Source organism: Aythya marila (genome assembly GCF_965140915.1).
Source record: "Aythya marila genome assembly, chromosome: 19".
NCBI classification, from domain to species: Eukaryota; Metazoa; Chordata; class Aves; order Anseriformes; family Anatidae; genus Aythya; species Aythya marila.
The window spans coordinates 5959960-5976573 of NC_139060.1; the positions used below are offsets into that span (position 1 = coordinate 5959960).

General features: G+C 48.5%; 1 protein-coding gene across 2 annotated transcripts in view; it reads right to left on the reverse strand.

The window, feature by feature from the left end:
• COL5A1 (collagen type V alpha 1 chain) overlaps positions 1 to 16614 on the reverse strand; it is a 147733-nt gene that overhangs the window by 71049 nt on the left and 60070 nt on the right. For both annotated transcript variants that reach the window (XM_082775611.1, XM_082775610.1), the window contains exons 5-10: positions 10808 to 10939; positions 8863 to 9009; positions 8474 to 8722; positions 4328 to 4477; positions 3947 to 4003; positions 197 to 238 (exon numbers count right to left, since the gene is read on the reverse strand). In XM_082775611.1, coding sequence (XP_082631737.1) covers positions 197 to 238; positions 3947 to 4003; positions 4328 to 4477; positions 8474 to 8722; positions 8863 to 9009; positions 10808 to 10939 — 777 coding nt within the window. The remainder of the gene's footprint in view (positions 1 to 196; positions 239 to 3946; positions 4004 to 4327; positions 4478 to 8473; positions 8723 to 8862; positions 9010 to 10807; positions 10940 to 16614) is intronic.

The window sequence follows — 16614 nt, forward strand, 5'->3', positions numbered from 1 at the left end:
ACAGGAAAAGAATTAGAGCTTTCTGTTTATTTTTGCTCCAGAAAACAGACTCCAAAGCGCTCTGCACACATGCATGGCACATGGAAGCAACACATCCCAGGCACAGATGGGCGCTGAGCCCTCTGCTCAGCTCCCTGCAACGCACACATCCAGCACCATGCACCCTCCAGTGAGGCGTAAACAAAATGCCACTTACTGCCGGGCCTTCAGGACCTGGGGGGCCCTCCACAAGCATTCCCTAAATAAGAAGGAGGAAAAAAAAACAGTGATTAGCAGAGCACATCCTCCAAGTCACCTCAACATCAGGGCTGGAAACCCAGTGCTTTGTCTGTCCTTAAGTATTTCATGTCTTGCTTCTGGGTTGGGGCATCCCAGAAGCTGAGCAGTTCCCATTCTCCCCCAGTGACACCCCCTGCGCATTGAAAAGCCAAATGCCATTTTTCTGGACCGTGCAGGGTTTGGCAGAACAGCCCTTTCCCCCAGCACCAAGCCTCACCACAGCACAGGGGCATCTTCCATAAAAAAAACCTTTTCCCTGAGCTCAAGGACAGGCAAACCCAGGGCGCACACAAACCTCGGCTGTGCTGCAGGGGGAGAAGGGCTCGTTGTCAGGAAGAAGCTGTCTCTGAGCCCAAGCAGCTTTAAAAAAAAGTTAATAATCAAACTGCAAGGTGCTTTTTTCTTTTTTTTTTTTTTTTTGAAATTACTTTTCTAGCAGGCTGCACACCGTGATTTACTCTGTGTACCTAGGAAATCACTGTGTGGGCAAAATGGTAGAATAATGTTATTTCATTCCTTTTAATCTAAATATTTTGTCATAACTTTAAATCAGATCTATCATGCACTCAGTAGAATTGAGAGGTGGGTTTTTTTTCATTTTCCCCTCATTGGTATGTAAGAGGCAGGGAAAAAAACCTCCCAATAAGCCAGGCAAACGTTTTCCAGCAGGCATCAGGATGCCGTGCTGGGCAGAGCCCCACAGCCAGCGCTGCCTTTTTATCTCGGGACCAGTGACCACGCACCCAGTGGGCACCTCACTTGAGCCAAAGCGCTTTCAGCCCTTGCCAGCTCCTCTGTGGAACTGGGGAAATCGCTCCCAGGGGATGCAAACAGCCTAGGAAAGCCTGCAGATCCCCACGGGCTTGCCTGGAAGAAGCCTGGGGGAAGCAAGCGCTTGGTCTTGGGCAACCCTTGGCTGGGCTCTGGTGCTAAAAGCATCGGCTGAGCCCACGGCAGCCACGGGAGCAGACAGGGCTGAGCTGAACGGGTCTGAAATGGGGAGAAGAAAACCCAGGCCTGCCCCCAAAGCCACAGTGCCTAACCCCAGAGGAGCAAAAATTAGACCAAACATGCTGGCAGGAGCCAGCCTTGCTTCCATTAGTGCTGTTTCGGCACCATTAATGCAGGGCCAGCGTTATTTTCTGTCCCTCCCCACACCCGTACTCTCCATTACCATGTCATTTAAATCCGCTTTCCGCAGATTTGGGTGCATTTGGGAGATGTTCTACTAGCACCTGTGTTGTTCTTTGCGGGTAAAGAGAACAGCTCCTGGCCTTTGCTCCATCCCCATTCTGAGAGCAGTGTCACTGACCGCCACGGAGCCACAGCTCTCTTTTGGGTGTAAATTAGGGGGAAACCTTACACAGCACTGCCCCAACCCTCACTAAGTGAGCTATTTGCTGCTGTGGGCTAGCAAGATGTGGCAAGCTAAGCCGATAAAGAAGGCTCTCCCCACAGGAATGACATCTGCTAAGCACCAGCTCCTTTTCAGTCCCCAACGAGGATGTTGCTCAGAAAACCCCAGAGCTCCCAGCAAGCCCACAGGGGCACCCTCAGACCCATCCCTGGTGACACCGAGACCAACGATGGCACATTTTGGTGTGGCAGGCTCCAAAACACAAACCGATGCCAACCCTTCCCTTCACCAGGCTAGTAAATGTCTCCAGCCTGGTGCTGAGAGCCACAGCCCACCTCTGTCCCCCCCCCAGGGCTTTTTTTTGGAGCTGCTGGGTGCCAGCATCACCACGGCCTGAGCACGCACAGCACCAGGGCTTTCCATGGCTGGCTGCAGGATGCTCCCCGGCACGGCGGGGTCTGGGCTAAGGAGCCAATTCACAACGCAAACATCCTTGGCATCTCCCCGTATTTATCTGTCGGTTTACGTTGAGCCCTAGCTTTAGGGACATCTGGAGAGTCTCCTCGGCAAGGGATCTCAGCTGTTTACACAACGGGCTCAGCAACACGAGGGGCAGAAACACGAGGAGGCTCTGGGAGCAGCCAGGCAGGGCAGGACACCCCATAGCTGGGACACGAGGGGGGTCCCAACATCCCCGTGCCCCTAAGCAGGACCATCCTCACCCCACTCCTGTGCTGCCCTGCTGCCTCCAGCGAGCGTCAGCACCGAGCAAGGATTGAGGGCCGGGCGGCGTGAATGAAAAGCTGAGAAAATTCAGCAGAACCCGCCTTCCCTGCTTGGTTTTTATTTCCCCTGTTCTGCTGCAGCCCCGATCAAAACGGAGATAAAGAGCACGGCGAATGTGAATTTCTCTCTCCGCCGAGGAGGAACCGAGCAGAGAGGAGCGAGGCAGCATTTGGTCTTGTTTACTTTCTGGCAAAAAGCTATACGTGGCTCCAGTGTTTTGAAATAGCAAAGGCGGCCAAATTCTTTCTGGATGATTAAACTTAACTATTTTGCTCGCTCTGTAACGTTTCAGATTGGTTCTGGCCAAGGGCAGGCTGCTGGGGCTGCCTTTCCCCACGTCTTTCTGCTCGCCCCCCACCCTCCCCGCGCCGCGGTTCAGCGCATCGCTCGCTCCCTGCCCTTTGTTTGCAGCCCGAGAGTGGGACCCAGAAGGGAAACGGAGGAAGGAAGGCTCAGAGATGCTTTTATCAAGCATGTGGGGAGGCTTGCAGAGCCCTGCTGCTGCCCCCCCGGCTCCTCCATGGCCCCACCGGCACCAGCAAAGTCTCCTCGAGAGGGAAAGGGAGGAAAAATGCAAAGGAAAATGAGGGGCTGGGGGCGATGGGAAGTGCTGCTGCCACGCTGGGCACTGCACGGGCCCTTTGCCAAGGGAAATTAGGTTAATTGAGCTGCTGGTGTGCAGCGAGCCTGTGCTTGGCCCTTCAGGGACGCTGCTGATGGGGTGACTGCAGGGATGCAAAGCCCCCGGTTGCTGTCCAGGGGCACCGTGGTGCCCAGCGAGAGGCAGACACACATTAACTGCCCAAACTGAGCCAAAAGTGGCTGTCCCAGCACAAGCAGGGCTGGGGACTGCCGAGCCTCCAGCCCTGTGCACACCTACAGAGGGATGCTCGCTTGGAAACCCACATTTTCTGCAGACTGCAAAGGGCACAGGCAGTTTTTATTGTTCTTCAGAAAGAAAAAAACACCTCGGGAGTGGGCCAGGGCAGAATCGTAACGAAGAAAAGAGTTGAGTTTCCCTCCTGGGACAGCACAGGGCTCCTCTGGAAGTGCAAGCCTCTCTGCTCAGCTCCCACCCCGTGTGCAGTGGGAACCCTTTTATTTCCACAGAGCCGACCCCATTAGCTGCACCATTAAAGGCGGCCCCGAGCTGTAGGTTCAGGTCAGGATGGGACCTGGCCACCAGCTGCGGAGGTCCTCAAAATCCCACAGAGCTGGGGACAGCCTCTGCCAGGCACTTCCATTTTACACGGCCTGGGTTGTTACGGCGAATGAGAGATGTCATGGGAAATTTTGCACTTCCTTCCTAATTTAGGCTGCTTTGTGAAATTAAAAAAAAAAAAAAAAAAAAAGAAAGAAAAAAGATTACAGGATTTTATATTAAAATGAACCAAGTAATTATTTCATGGGAAGATTTCCTCCCAGCTACACGGCACAATACAGAGCACCAAATCACACAGAGCACACCCTTTATGCCTTTTTCCTTGGGAGATAAAAAGAAAAAAGAACAGAGATCGTCCTTACCGGCTCAATAATTGCAGGCTCCCCCTTCTGTCCTTTCTCACCCCGTGGACCCCCAATCTGCAGCACGGGACAGAAAAAGAAGGGTAAAGAGTTGAGAACATTGCTCACACTACCAACACGGCCCCACGCAGGATCTGGGGATGTTTCTGCCACCAGAGGACTGCAGGTTTTTGTAGGGCAGAAATGGGGCACCTCCACCTAACCAGGACATGGAGCCATCTCCCGTGCAGCAAGCACGTCCATCAAGGTGGATGAACCCAAATGGGATAGGACCACTGCCTTTTGCAGTGCTCATCTCTGTGATATCACTGTGGGAACGTTCAATAACATTAAATAAAAACGTTTTGAACTACGTTTACGTCCAATGGAAGAAGCACTCACCCCTTCGTAGATGGTGTCCTGGTTCGCAGGCATCCCCGGCCCAATGTCAGGAGACACGGTTCTGTCGTAGTAGTTGTAGTAATTCCCATCATATTCTTTTATTGTTTCCTCGGTGAAATCTTTATCCAGGTCGTCTCCTTCTTGAGGGTTCTGAAAGCAAGAGGAGGAACACGTCAGGATGCAAACTTCTATAGGATGCACATGCTGAAAACCTCAGGGTAGACAGTAGGTTTGGGGAAGTGAAACAGTTTTATAATAATAGTTGCAAATAAAAAGCAGGAAAGTTGAAATCTGGAGTTTTAAGGTCTCCAGTGATCTGCAAGACTCTTCTCTGATGGCAGGATGTTCACATCGATGTGTACCCTGGCCTTCCCTGGGATTTCTCCATCAATCCCAGACATAACCCTGGGTGTAACAGCCTGGGCAGCAAAGCAGCACGGAGCAAGAGCTCCTGCCAGGACAACCCTACAAGCTCCAGAGGCTTGAAGAAACATGGAAGCAAAGTTTCCAACTCCAGGCCCTGCTCATCTCTCTCAGCCTGAACGTTGGAGTTGCTGGATTATTAAGCACACAAAAAAAATAAATAAATCACATCCAGTCTCATTCTAAAAAGTCATGTCAAAAACGCAACGTGTCATTATGAGAATCTAATTACAGGAGGAAATGTGGAAAAATCCAAGCTTGCTTATACAAAAACCTCCTGTTTGTTTTGTCTGGGATCCAAGACAGTTGTGCTTTTCCAAAGAGCGGTAGCAGAAATTTTTACAAATTTGATTCATTAATCCCTAAATCCTGTCTGAATCTTCACAGCAACAGATACTATGGTCTATAAACAAGGATATTAAATAAATAGCAGAATTTCCTTGCTTATGTCCATCTCCTTGCCCTTTCTGTAGCTTTGCGGGCAACTGTCTCTGGCACCCTTCAGTTTGAAGAGCACCATAAAGAAGAACATGTGCTGATAATCATTTTGTTTCTTCCCCATCCAGGTAATAATCAAAATGGTCCAGAAATTTAATTATTTCCAGTGCTTCCCAGAGAAATCATCTCCTCACTGCTATGAATTCAGAACTACTTAAATGCCACCACCGCTTCCAGACCTTGTTTCTGTGCCCAAACTGCTCAGAATCCATAAGCATGAGCATCTGTACCTAAATGTAAGAGGGTTTAAAGAATAAGCCTGGTGCTAAGGCAAACATACAGAGATTTCGGCTCTTTCGTATCACTTCCTAGCCCTGCCCACTTTATCATTTAATTAGCAGGGAAAAAATCATGACAAATCATCCTGTCTCATATTTTCTTGGATCAGAGCATTGAAAAACTGCGAACAGAGGTAAAATCCAAAAGGACACCACAGAATTTCATAGTTCTGGCCCTGCTAGAAAATAATGCTCTCTCAACACCCTGTCCCTCTCCCCATCTTTTTTCTGTATCATTGCCAACTTCTCAGAGCCATTTGGAAACTGATTTTGCCTGATTCTAACATTAGTGAATTATCCGTTCATGGTATAGAGTAGAAAACTTTAAAAGCAAATTTCTTTGCCAACATTTAACACGAAAACTTCGGTTACGGTTCTCAATCCAAAGTCTGGGCAAGGCCAAAAGCTGGCTGCAGGTCCTTTTATAAAATTTTGACACATTTCCTAAACAGCCTCTGAACACTTTTGAAAATGGTTTTTGATAGCATCACTGATAGACTTGAGTTGCTTCTAGATCAATTTTTTGACATAGCAAAAATTTACACCTTATGTTTATGGACTTTTTTTTTTTTTTAACAACCTGATAGTGACTCTTGCTTAGAAAACTTGGAAAAATGAGCATTATTTTTCCTTTGTACCATGCAAATGGATCTAGTGCTATCACACCTCTTATCCTGTTAAAAATCTTTTATCTGGGTTTGCACTTTGAAACCTCAAAACCTGTTTATCTTTCTATAAAGCTCTTAGAGATAATACAGCAAGCTTTTTTTCAAATTGCATTTCCTGACATTAACATCAAAAAAGTCTGTTTTGATACTCTGATATCCCCAAATCAATTTGCATGGAAAGAGGTAATATTCTGAATAACTGTGCAGAGCAGAAGGAAAGTTCTCTGTGCTGAGATTTCGCAGATTTTTTGGGAAAAAATAAAAATAATCTCCTTTAACAATCAGAACACAGCCCAAAAAAAGAAAACAAGAGGTCAAAAAATCACTGTGCACAATACTGCGATTCTTTGCTGATAACAGCTTCTTGTAAATCACCTTTTAGCCTTCCCTTTTAAGAAGGTGATGTAGATAGGAAGCCCTTGGTATATGCATCTAGACAAGCAAAGTAAACTGCTTGATGAATTGCGGGCAATGAACAAAATATATCTGTCCCCTGCTCCTTTTGTTCACAGGAGTATTGCCTACTCAATCTCAGAACTGCTCACTGGCATTTATCACGGCGTTATTAGCCATAATGAAGCTCAAGCCCAGGAGAATTAATAGACTGCACCTGCCTCCAAAACCTCACACATCACCCCCTGAAAGGTCCACTCGTGTAAGACTGAGTCGTCTTATAAATTCAGATGGAGGAATTGCTCGCTTCCCAAATCTCTTGCAGGTGAACTCCGGTGCCAGACATCCCCCCTTCCACACTGCTCGTGGGCAGCTTGCTTGGCCACTGGGTTAAAGGGTTCTGTTTCTGTTCCCTCGAGAGTTCACAGCTGCAGGTGGGGCCCTGACCTTCCACATCGAGGTGTGAACCTGAAACTCACATCCTCTGCTGGGATCCCTGCACCTCAGGCTGCCACTTTTGGGGAGCCTGCGCCATGTCACGCTGCATTAGCCTTTGCCTTGGTGCATGGAAATCTCCCTCAGCTGGGCAAGTTGCGTCCCTTTCTCTGCTCATCACTGAGCGATTCGGTGGAGCAACTGGGTAAACTGGAGTAGGCTCCCACCCTGGAGCAGTCCTGAAGCCTTCCCCTTTCACATGCCACCTCTTCTGGAGTTTCTGGGGACAAGATCTGGGGACAAGACATCTTGCACACCCTCACCTGCAAGCTGCTGTGCTGAGAGCAGGCTCAGCTTTCACAAAAGAAAGCTTTGCAGTGGGTTTCCCTGACCTATCCTCCTCTTTTATTTCCTTTTCCTAAAGGAAAAGGTGCTAACGTGGCCCTTGAGCCTCTTATTTCCTCTCTCAATTTTTTTTTTAAGGTCACTCTATCCAATCTTCAATTCTTCTTTATTAGAAAGTTCAATCTTAGCCAGAGATTTCTGGCTGTTTGTCAGGAAACTAAAAAAAATGTTTCCCATCCTTTGGTTCCCTCAGGTTGGTGCTCACTTCCCTCAGACGTGCTGGAGATGTTTTCTGTTTCTGCGTATTGCTTTGGGCCACCCAGCTGCCTCCTCCGTGGCAGCTCCATCCCCAGCTGCTGGGCTTGATCCCATCGCCCCACTGGCCCTCACCTCCTGCCGTGCTCCAGCTGCTTGGCTCTTACAGACATTTTCCCCCCAATGCCTCTGAATTCAAGTTTTTGGGTCCAGCTCCAGTTGTTTTGGCCTCTTTTGCCACCTTTCAGCATCTCACAGGAAGCCTTGAGTGCTGCAGTCCCATTCCTCTCCACTCAAGGAGGAATCACAAAACTCTGCCAGGTCCTAACAAATCCACCCCAAAACATCATCCCACTATTAACTCCCCTTGCTGATGCTCCTGGATCATCTAAGGATGAGACCAACGTTGGACTACCCAAACTCCTACATAAAAACAAAAACTGGGCAAGACTTCAGGGTACAACAGTCTCAAGCATGACATATTTCAGTTGAAGCATATTAAATAACTAAACATGCAGTTACTCCAGAGAATATCAGCTCTAGGATCCAGACTGATCCCATTTTTAGTAGATCTGTATTCAAAATAGAGGTCAATCTATGGACAACTGTAAGAGTTTAAAATCCAGAGCAGATTCTTCCAGGATAATTGTCCCCAATCAAATCCTAAATATCTGTTTTCCACACCCTGGAATATCTCAAGTAAGAGTATCTCTTTTAAAATGTCCTCTTCCAAGAGGCCAAGCCACCTACAGATTTACCATATGGATTATCACATCTCCTTTGCTTAGGGCTATGAAATATCAGAAGTAATAAAAAACAAAGCGAAGGGAAAGAGCATTCATTAAACTTACATCGGTCTCGTTGTAGGTGACGACGGTGCTTGTGGGGAGCTCAGCTTCCACGGCGTTCTCGGTGAGTCCACCCTGGGGGTCTACTTCTTCGTTGTAGTTGACGTCTTCATAGGGGAGAGGCGTGAAGTACTCCTCGTTGATGGTCTCGTAGTTGTACTCGTCCACGAGGGGGTCATCCACCGCAGCGTCCCCTTTCGTCCGCCCCGTGGGGTTCCCTGTGTCAGGTGATGGTGTGGGGGCAGGATAGTCCTGTGGGAGAAACACAGCTAAAATGCCAGAACCAGAGAAATAGAAGGGGTGTTCTGCACCATCCTCCACCCCCCAGCTCATCTCTTGATACCGGTGCTGTTTTTACCAACCACCCCATTGCCAGGACCCCGTGTCAGTACCTGCTTGGTCTCAGGTCGCTCTCCAGCAGCCACTTCGGGGGGGGCAGGTTTGGTGGTGGGTGCCTCAGGCTTTACAGCTTCATCGACGTCTTCGTAGTAGGGGTACTCGTAGTAGTAGGTGTCACCTTCTCCCTCCCCATCAGTGTACTGCAAAGAGAAACCACGAAGCAGGAAATAAGCTGGTGGCACCCCACGCACTCCTGGCAGCCCTTTCTAGGTTTTATTTCACATCAGCAGGCCATGCCGTGGTGCAGACCAGTGCAGCACCATTTTTCCCTTCCTATTGTTCATCAACTTCTACAACACCTTCACCAAGAGCCTGCCTTTGGGCTGATTGCTTTGATAATTGCTGTCATTTCAGCTTCCCAACAATCTCTCAGCTGTGGGGCATCTTCCACCTTAGCAGAGAGAATCGAAGCCACCTTGATAGCATAATCATAGTCACCCATGATAGCATAATCAAACAAAAAAGTGATTTTTTATTATATGTCCAATTGCTGAGCTCACTCGGGTCACATCCCAGACACACAGAAGAAGATGAATGCACACTTTGAGAAGCAGGGCAGCAATTTTCACTCCTCTGATTGCACTAACGGTGCGCGTGTGATTTCCTATCGGCCGTGACCCGCAGGCGGAAGGGCTTCAAAACCAAGATATTTTCAGGGTTTTCCACAAGGCGTCAGTCATTCTTCAAAATGAAATACAAACCAAACGTTTGGTTACAGCCAGGCATGGCAAATCTCTTTGCCAGTCCATCGCTCTTGCTGGCAGCAGACGCCGGCACATGGAGGAGTTATTCTTACACAGGGCCTTACGACAAGCCAGCTCTTGCTGCATCGCTGGCTCCAAAAGCAGAGCTTTATTTTTTTCCTACTACCATATATTTTGACCATAGAGTCTATTTTGTTTTGCTTTTTTGTTTCTCCAGCAGCACTGGTGGCACAGTTACAGCACGTCGCTGCCGTGCTCTGCCTCACGCTGCTGCAAGCCCTGCGCTGCTCCCCAGAGCAGATTTTTAACCTAAACCCAAGCTGGAGCAGGACGATGGCATCGCAGCTCAGTGGGGATGTGGCAGGAGCCTGCAGCTCCGAGACCAGCTGAAAGAGAGCGTGCACACGAGCACCTACAGATCAGGCAGAAGCAGCAGCCAAGGTACTGAGAAGCAGCTGAGGGTGCCAGACACTTTAATTGCTGTGAGCTGGGCTCAAGACCTCTCCTAAATGTGTAAAATTCAGGTGATGGTCGTCTGGAAATCAGCCACGTCCAGGCATTTCCAACTGAGCAGCAGAAATAAAGAGGCATGCTATCAGTGTTTTTGTTTGTTTGTTTTGTTGTTGTTTTTTCCATTTCTTTCCATGAAGAAATAAATCTGACTGTAGAAAAAAAACTAGCTAGCACAGCAGCATGTACAGGAGAAATCATTACAGATCAGCTGGGAACATTTCTGCCAAAATGAAATTCAAATGGCAAATGCACAGGCAAAAAAAAATAAAAAATCACTTCTCCTGCCCTTGCCACCTGTTTCAAGAAAGTACTAATAAAAAAAGTGCTTAATCTCTTTTCAAGTTTAACAGTAAAAATTGGAATTTAGGAACAGGTGCATGTTTTGGACAGGATTCGACCTGCCTGGGAAGGTCGGTGCTTCGGAGTCAGCTCAGGCTCTCTCTGCTGCGAGCTTTGAGCTCAAAGCAACTATTCATTGCTGGAAACGGGAGGAGTGCAGAAAGGAAGGGAAACTCCTGGGGGCAAGAGCCAAGCAGGCAGAGGCCAGGAGTGGTGGATCTTAAAAACAAAGCTCTGTCTGGGCCGCTGCCTTGTGCTGGAGCTGTAGGGCAAATGGGATGAAGGAGCTGAGCATGGCATGGAGCTTGATGCCGCTGCCCCCAAAGCATCCCCATCCCATCTTCCCCAGGGGTCTCCCCAGGCTTCGTGCCCCTCCACTCACGTATTCGTCCTGGTTGGGGTCCTGGGACTGGGGCGAGTCGGGGATGGCAGTGTCGCAGTCGGGGCTGTAGTGCTCGCAGTAATCGTGGGCTGCTCGGGGGTCCGCCACGATCAGGAGCTGCTGGATGTCACCCTGTGAGGAAGAAAACACAGCATCAGGGTGTGCACAGAGCCTGCAGGTGAGAGGATGAAACACCACAGAGAAACAAAAAGCACAAGCCCCAGTGCTGGGCTGCTTCCCCAGCTGCTCGTTAGCCTCAACACTCCTGTTTTTCCCACCCCATCACCTTGTCTCATAAAAGAGATCAGCTCCTCACCAGCTCCTGCCTCACCTCAATTTTCCACCTGCAGCAGTGGCAGATGCAGAGAGATTAGAAGTACACCTGATAATCAGAAACAAAAATAAAATAAAAATAGAGGGAGTTTGCAGAGGCTGCTTGAAAGCCAGGCGCACTGCAAGCTCCCCAGACACCAGGCCTGCACAGCAAACCCTGCACAGCCAAAGGTCAGAGCAGAAATTGCTCTTAAATTTCCGAAAAAACCACGGCACTGTTTATCCATAACACCAAAAACACAGCTTATTCAGTAGACGGTTACATAAGACAAGACCTTACTACTTGGATTTTTAGAGCTGATGCTTTAATTAGGGGGAAAAGCCTGGTTTAATAATAGAAAAATATCGCTGAGGATAAAAAAGGAGCATGACAGCAGAACTGAGAGGACAACTCGGGCACGTAATAGGAACCAGAAGCTCAGACTAGAGCCTGGCCAGAACGTCTCAGAGCCCTGTGGAAAACCAAAGGATGTTTTTGAAGCACGAGGCCAGGGCTGCCCTCACGCATACGAGCTGGGCTTGCTCCAGGTGCAGGAACCAGCGGGTCCATGGTGGGGGACAGCCCCCCAGTGGCACAGTGCCACCCGAACACCACCTTCAGACCTCACCAAAACTGTGCTGTTTGCATTTCTGGCAGTGATCTGCAAGGAAAGCAGGTTTGCAAGAGTTCACAGCCTTCATCTCTGGATACTACACCTCCCTGTAGTATCTGCACACCCCTCAAATGCTATGCGAGTTATCCTAAAATTCAGCCGTGGTTTAAGCTTGTTAGCCATTGCTTCCTCCGAATAACCTTTAGAAAATTAACAGAGATGTCTGCAAAGTGGTCTTCAATTACCATTAAATACATACATATATATATATATATATATAATTTTTTTTTAAGTAATTCCATGGAGTTCAGTGTTGTCATTGTTGCTTTGGCTTTTTTTTCACAGCGTGACCACAAAAAAAGGGGGATGCAGGACCAGGAAAATGGAAAATACGTTTTTGTCTCAAGGACCATCTCCCATTTCCAGCCAGCCCTGGCCACCGCCTGCAGGGTGACCTGCTGAGGGATTGGGGTTTCTCACCCCACAGAACATCATCCCAGCCTCCCCACGCAGCTCAGAGCAGCCTGCCCCTTCGGGTGTACCTCCAGAGCATGCCCAACCTGGGCAAGACAATTTGCTTGAAGCTCATGATGTGAATGTCCTTGCAACTGCTATTTCTGAGTGCAGGACCCCAACCATCCCTGCCCTCGCACAGGACCAAGTTAAGCCATTTATGTCCTTCTCCATTAGGCAAAGCTCCCCCATTTGCATGTGTGGAGTATCTGCTGCTGTTGGAATAAGCTGAAATAAAACAGTCGCAGAAGCAGACTCAGTGCTTGTCTCTGAGAGGCAAGGAAGGAAGCCTGAAAGCTTTTTCTTCCTGATAAGCCTGGATTTACACCTCAAGGAGAGCTGATAGCCTGTATCCTATAAGTGACCAGAACTAAACTGGTGTATTCACGAGGAACAGATAAAGCAAGGAAAGGCACGTTGGATAAACACAGCACAAAAGATTAAGCAGGAGAGAATTTGCTACAGCTGAGTTCACTTTTAGTCTCAGCTGACGGCAACTCCTGAGCTATGCATGGGAAGAAATCCTGGCCCAATCCTGCCCTGCTTCCCAGCAGCAGAACAGGAGAAGCACATCCTCTGGCAGCTCCTCTGAGTACACAGGACATCGCTGCAAGTCCCAGCACCTCCAGGGTCAGGCTTTGCAGCCACAGCAGACACCCCAAACTCACCCAAAGAAACACACCGAGGGATGGCATTGGCCCAGTAAGCAGGGGACGAATAACAAAGCTCCCTCTGCTAGCTCTGGGTTGAGAACTTGAAGTCAGTGTGTATCTGAATAAATCTGGCTTGGAAAGGGTGCCAGGAGAAGGCGTGAGCTGCATCAGACAGCTCCTTCAGAGCTCACCACGCTCCATGAGCATCACCCAACACGATTCCTATTCTCCCACTTCCTTTTCAAACCCCATCGCCCCGCAGAGCAAAGCCCATCCTTCTCTTGTTCCAGCATGCAAAACCAGAAGGAAAACCAGGGCACCAGAATTTGGAAGAATGAGCCCCAGGAAGCATCCGAGCTCAGTGCCCTGCCATGGGTCGAGCAGCTCAACGGTAGGGCAGGAGGAGAGCTCGGGGGCTGCCAGATTCTTCCTCTTGGTTTCATTAACAGCAAGTGCACAGCGCTGGTGGGCATCCCTGTTAACACTCGTAAAAAGCAGACAGGAGTGAAACCTTGTTAGCAAAATTCCCCATCAACTGACCTCATCCCTCAGTGCAAAACAATAAAACGGGCTAATTTAGCCTGTAATAAAAAGCCCCGCTATCTGAGCTGCACAAAAGATGCACAAAGCTCCGCTGTCAAGAGCCCCATTTCTTTGATTTAAAAAGCCGACTTTAAATGGAGCAAGCCGTGCTGGGAGGTTCGCGAGCCTTTTGTGTCCTTTCAAGTGTGTTGCTGCTAATAAATTTCGCCGAGAGATAGCTGCCTCCAGCCCCACTGCTGGCCAAAAGAGGCACGGCCAGCCCCGCTCCACTACAGGTCTATTTGTCTGACTGTTACGGTCTCACAAAGCACCCTGGCCCCTCTCCTTCCTATTTCAGCATCTTTTTTTCTCAGTGAGAGCCGCGATACCGAAGATACCGTTAAGTCACCCCCCCCTTCACGCCACCCCGCAGCAGCCACATATTTTCCATGAAGCCTTTGCAGAGGAGAGGGCTTCCCGTGACACCGCCTGGCTCCAAGATTTTACCTGCCAGCTTATTTAGGTTTCAAACAAAGAGGTATCTCAGCTGGGGAGCAAGTCAGTAATGCATTGGCATTGCTTTGTAAAAAATCGTGAGCCTTGCAAACTCCAGCCCCCCCCAGCACACCTGGGGCACCTCTGGACACAGATGCCCAAAAAAGCCCGTCCAGGCACGCTGTAATCCAAGACCTGCATCACTTGACCATTTATTACTCCTATAAAAATCTCTTCTTTTGTCTGAAGATAACCCATATTTCATCCGCTAGAAGAGCTACTTTTAAAAAAAAGGCAAATAAATCAAACGTTGACCTTTATTCCTAGAACTTCCTGGGAAGAGGCAGAACAGCGCATTTATGAAAACGATGGTGAATTGTGAGGCTTTTTTTTTTGCTCCACCAAACAGATGTAAGTGCTAACTGTCACGGCCAGTATGAATTTGTTTGACATTTATGGTAAAGCCATTTATGCCTGATGACTCATTTGCTTTATGGATTAAGTTCCATCAAGCCAGTTTAACTCAACTCCCCAGCCAGCTCCCAGACACGACTGGAAAAGCTCTTCTGGAGCATTTTTTAACACTTATTCTATATGTGTGCAAAAATGTCACATCACTTCCAATGACATCAACTTCAGTAACTTGGAGAAATTGCTGTGGTTCAACAAAACAAACAGCTGGCGAGGATAATCGGAGTGACTTCATCTGGCATTGGCAGCAGCTCCATAAATACTGGGATTCTTCAGGGCTCCCACTGCAACGCACTGATAATTAACCGGGCTGTTTTTTTAGTGCACTACCACAGAAGTCTTAGGGACACTGCACTATAGAAGAATAACGGCTACTTGATGAGCCTTTTAAAATTCCCACTTCTAAACTGGAAAGCCACAAACCCAGGATGTGTATCTTGAAAAAATCTTAATTATCAGAAGCAATTGGGATGTTACTGAGTTTTGCTACAACAAACTCGCCGCTTTCATAAATGCAAACCCCATCAGATGGCTTAAGAGTGGCCGAAGATCAGCGGGGCCCTACGGTGAAGTGAAAGCTTTGAGATCCCAGCAGCAAGTTTCTAAAAAACCTAATCCCTGTCTCGGAGATGGCCTGCCAGCCTCAGATGTTCCACTTGATAAAAGCTGTCATTAGCACTTGTCCGTGGACAGAGGTTTCCTGCTAAGGACACCACGGCTGCCCTGTGCAGGGCTCCATGTGTGCAGAGGAGAAGTGATGGTAGAGAGGTTGGTGACAAAGAGAAACAATAAATGACCCAAAATTCACCATGCCCCTTGCTGGTACAGCAGGACACCCAGTTGGACACAAGATGACTGCTCGGTGTCAGTGCATCCTCCGTGGTATTGGTATCACCCAAGGATTTGTCCTTTAAACACAGCTGCTGCAGAGGAGAACCCAAACAGCAGCAATGGGGTCAAGCAAAGCCTCTTCCCCCCTGTTCCTGCATCCTGACCTGCTCTCGCTGGGCGAGCCTGAGTGACTGGCACCCGAAGGGCATCCTCCAGGCCCCCAAAGATGTTGCGCTACAAAATTGGATTGTTAAAGTTTACAAAATTGGAAGCAAGCAGTTGGAGATCTGGCTCAGTAAAAAATAAATAAAATTAAAAAAGGGAAGGGCTCGGTTCGCACACAGCCATGAGTCAGCTGCGAATACTTGGTGGTTTGGATGCAGACAACCCGGATGTTTCCTTCCCCGTCCTGCACAAAGGGGGCTGCAGGAATGGACAGACGGTTTTGCTGCGAGACCTCTGCTATTTCCCCTCCTGGGCTCGAGTCACCACAAGAATGGCTCCCTCCTGGCTTTTGGCACTCAGATAAGAGCCTCTTCTGAGTCCTTTTTAGTAAAAAAACAAGTTCAATTTTGCAGAAAAGGGATAGAAGTTTCACCAAAACCAAGTACAGCTTCAAGTAAAAACCTTTCTCAAGGGCTGATGATAGTTCTTCTTTCTCACTGCAGCTCTGCATTGGAAAGGAGGTACCCCAGGACACCCAGCCCTCACCACGTCCAGCCCAGTTCTGCATCCCCACCTCAAAGAGAAGCTGCTAGCGTTCCCCACGTTAAATTCTGAAAACAAACGATCTACAAACAAGAGCTACAGAAATTATTAACAGCCTGCGTGCCTCCCTCCCTGACCACAGCAACAAGAAAATAAGCCCTTTAGCTCTAAGGTAGTTAACCTGCTTAGGAATTTCAATTTTTCATATTTTGTAGTTCCAGGAGGAGCCCGATTTCCCATCGCAGGGGGATGCAGGGACTCGCTGCTCTCATCAAAAGGGTGGGCAGGGGAACACCACTGCACGCTCGAGTCAGCCCTCTCCAGGTCGGTTCTTAGAAATGTTTTTTTTCATAGCAAGAGGATGCATCATGGACACGGTTTAGTGGGTGACAGTGGCAGTAGGGTGATGGTTGGACCAGATGATCTTGGAGGGCTTTTCCAACCATAACGATTCTGTGATTTCTTGTGTGCTTGCACAGGCCACAGCGCGACACGGCGTTGGTTATGACAGATCTCAGCCTAACACAGCAATACAAATCACAAGCAGCTTAGCAACAGCTCCTTAGCAGAAGACAAGGACAAGCGATTCTCCAAGAGCTCAAAAGCCAGATGGCTTTCCTAATTCTGGAAAGCTCCCCCAAATAAACCGTCACTCTGCCAAAACCCAAATACCAGTCAAGGACCCAAG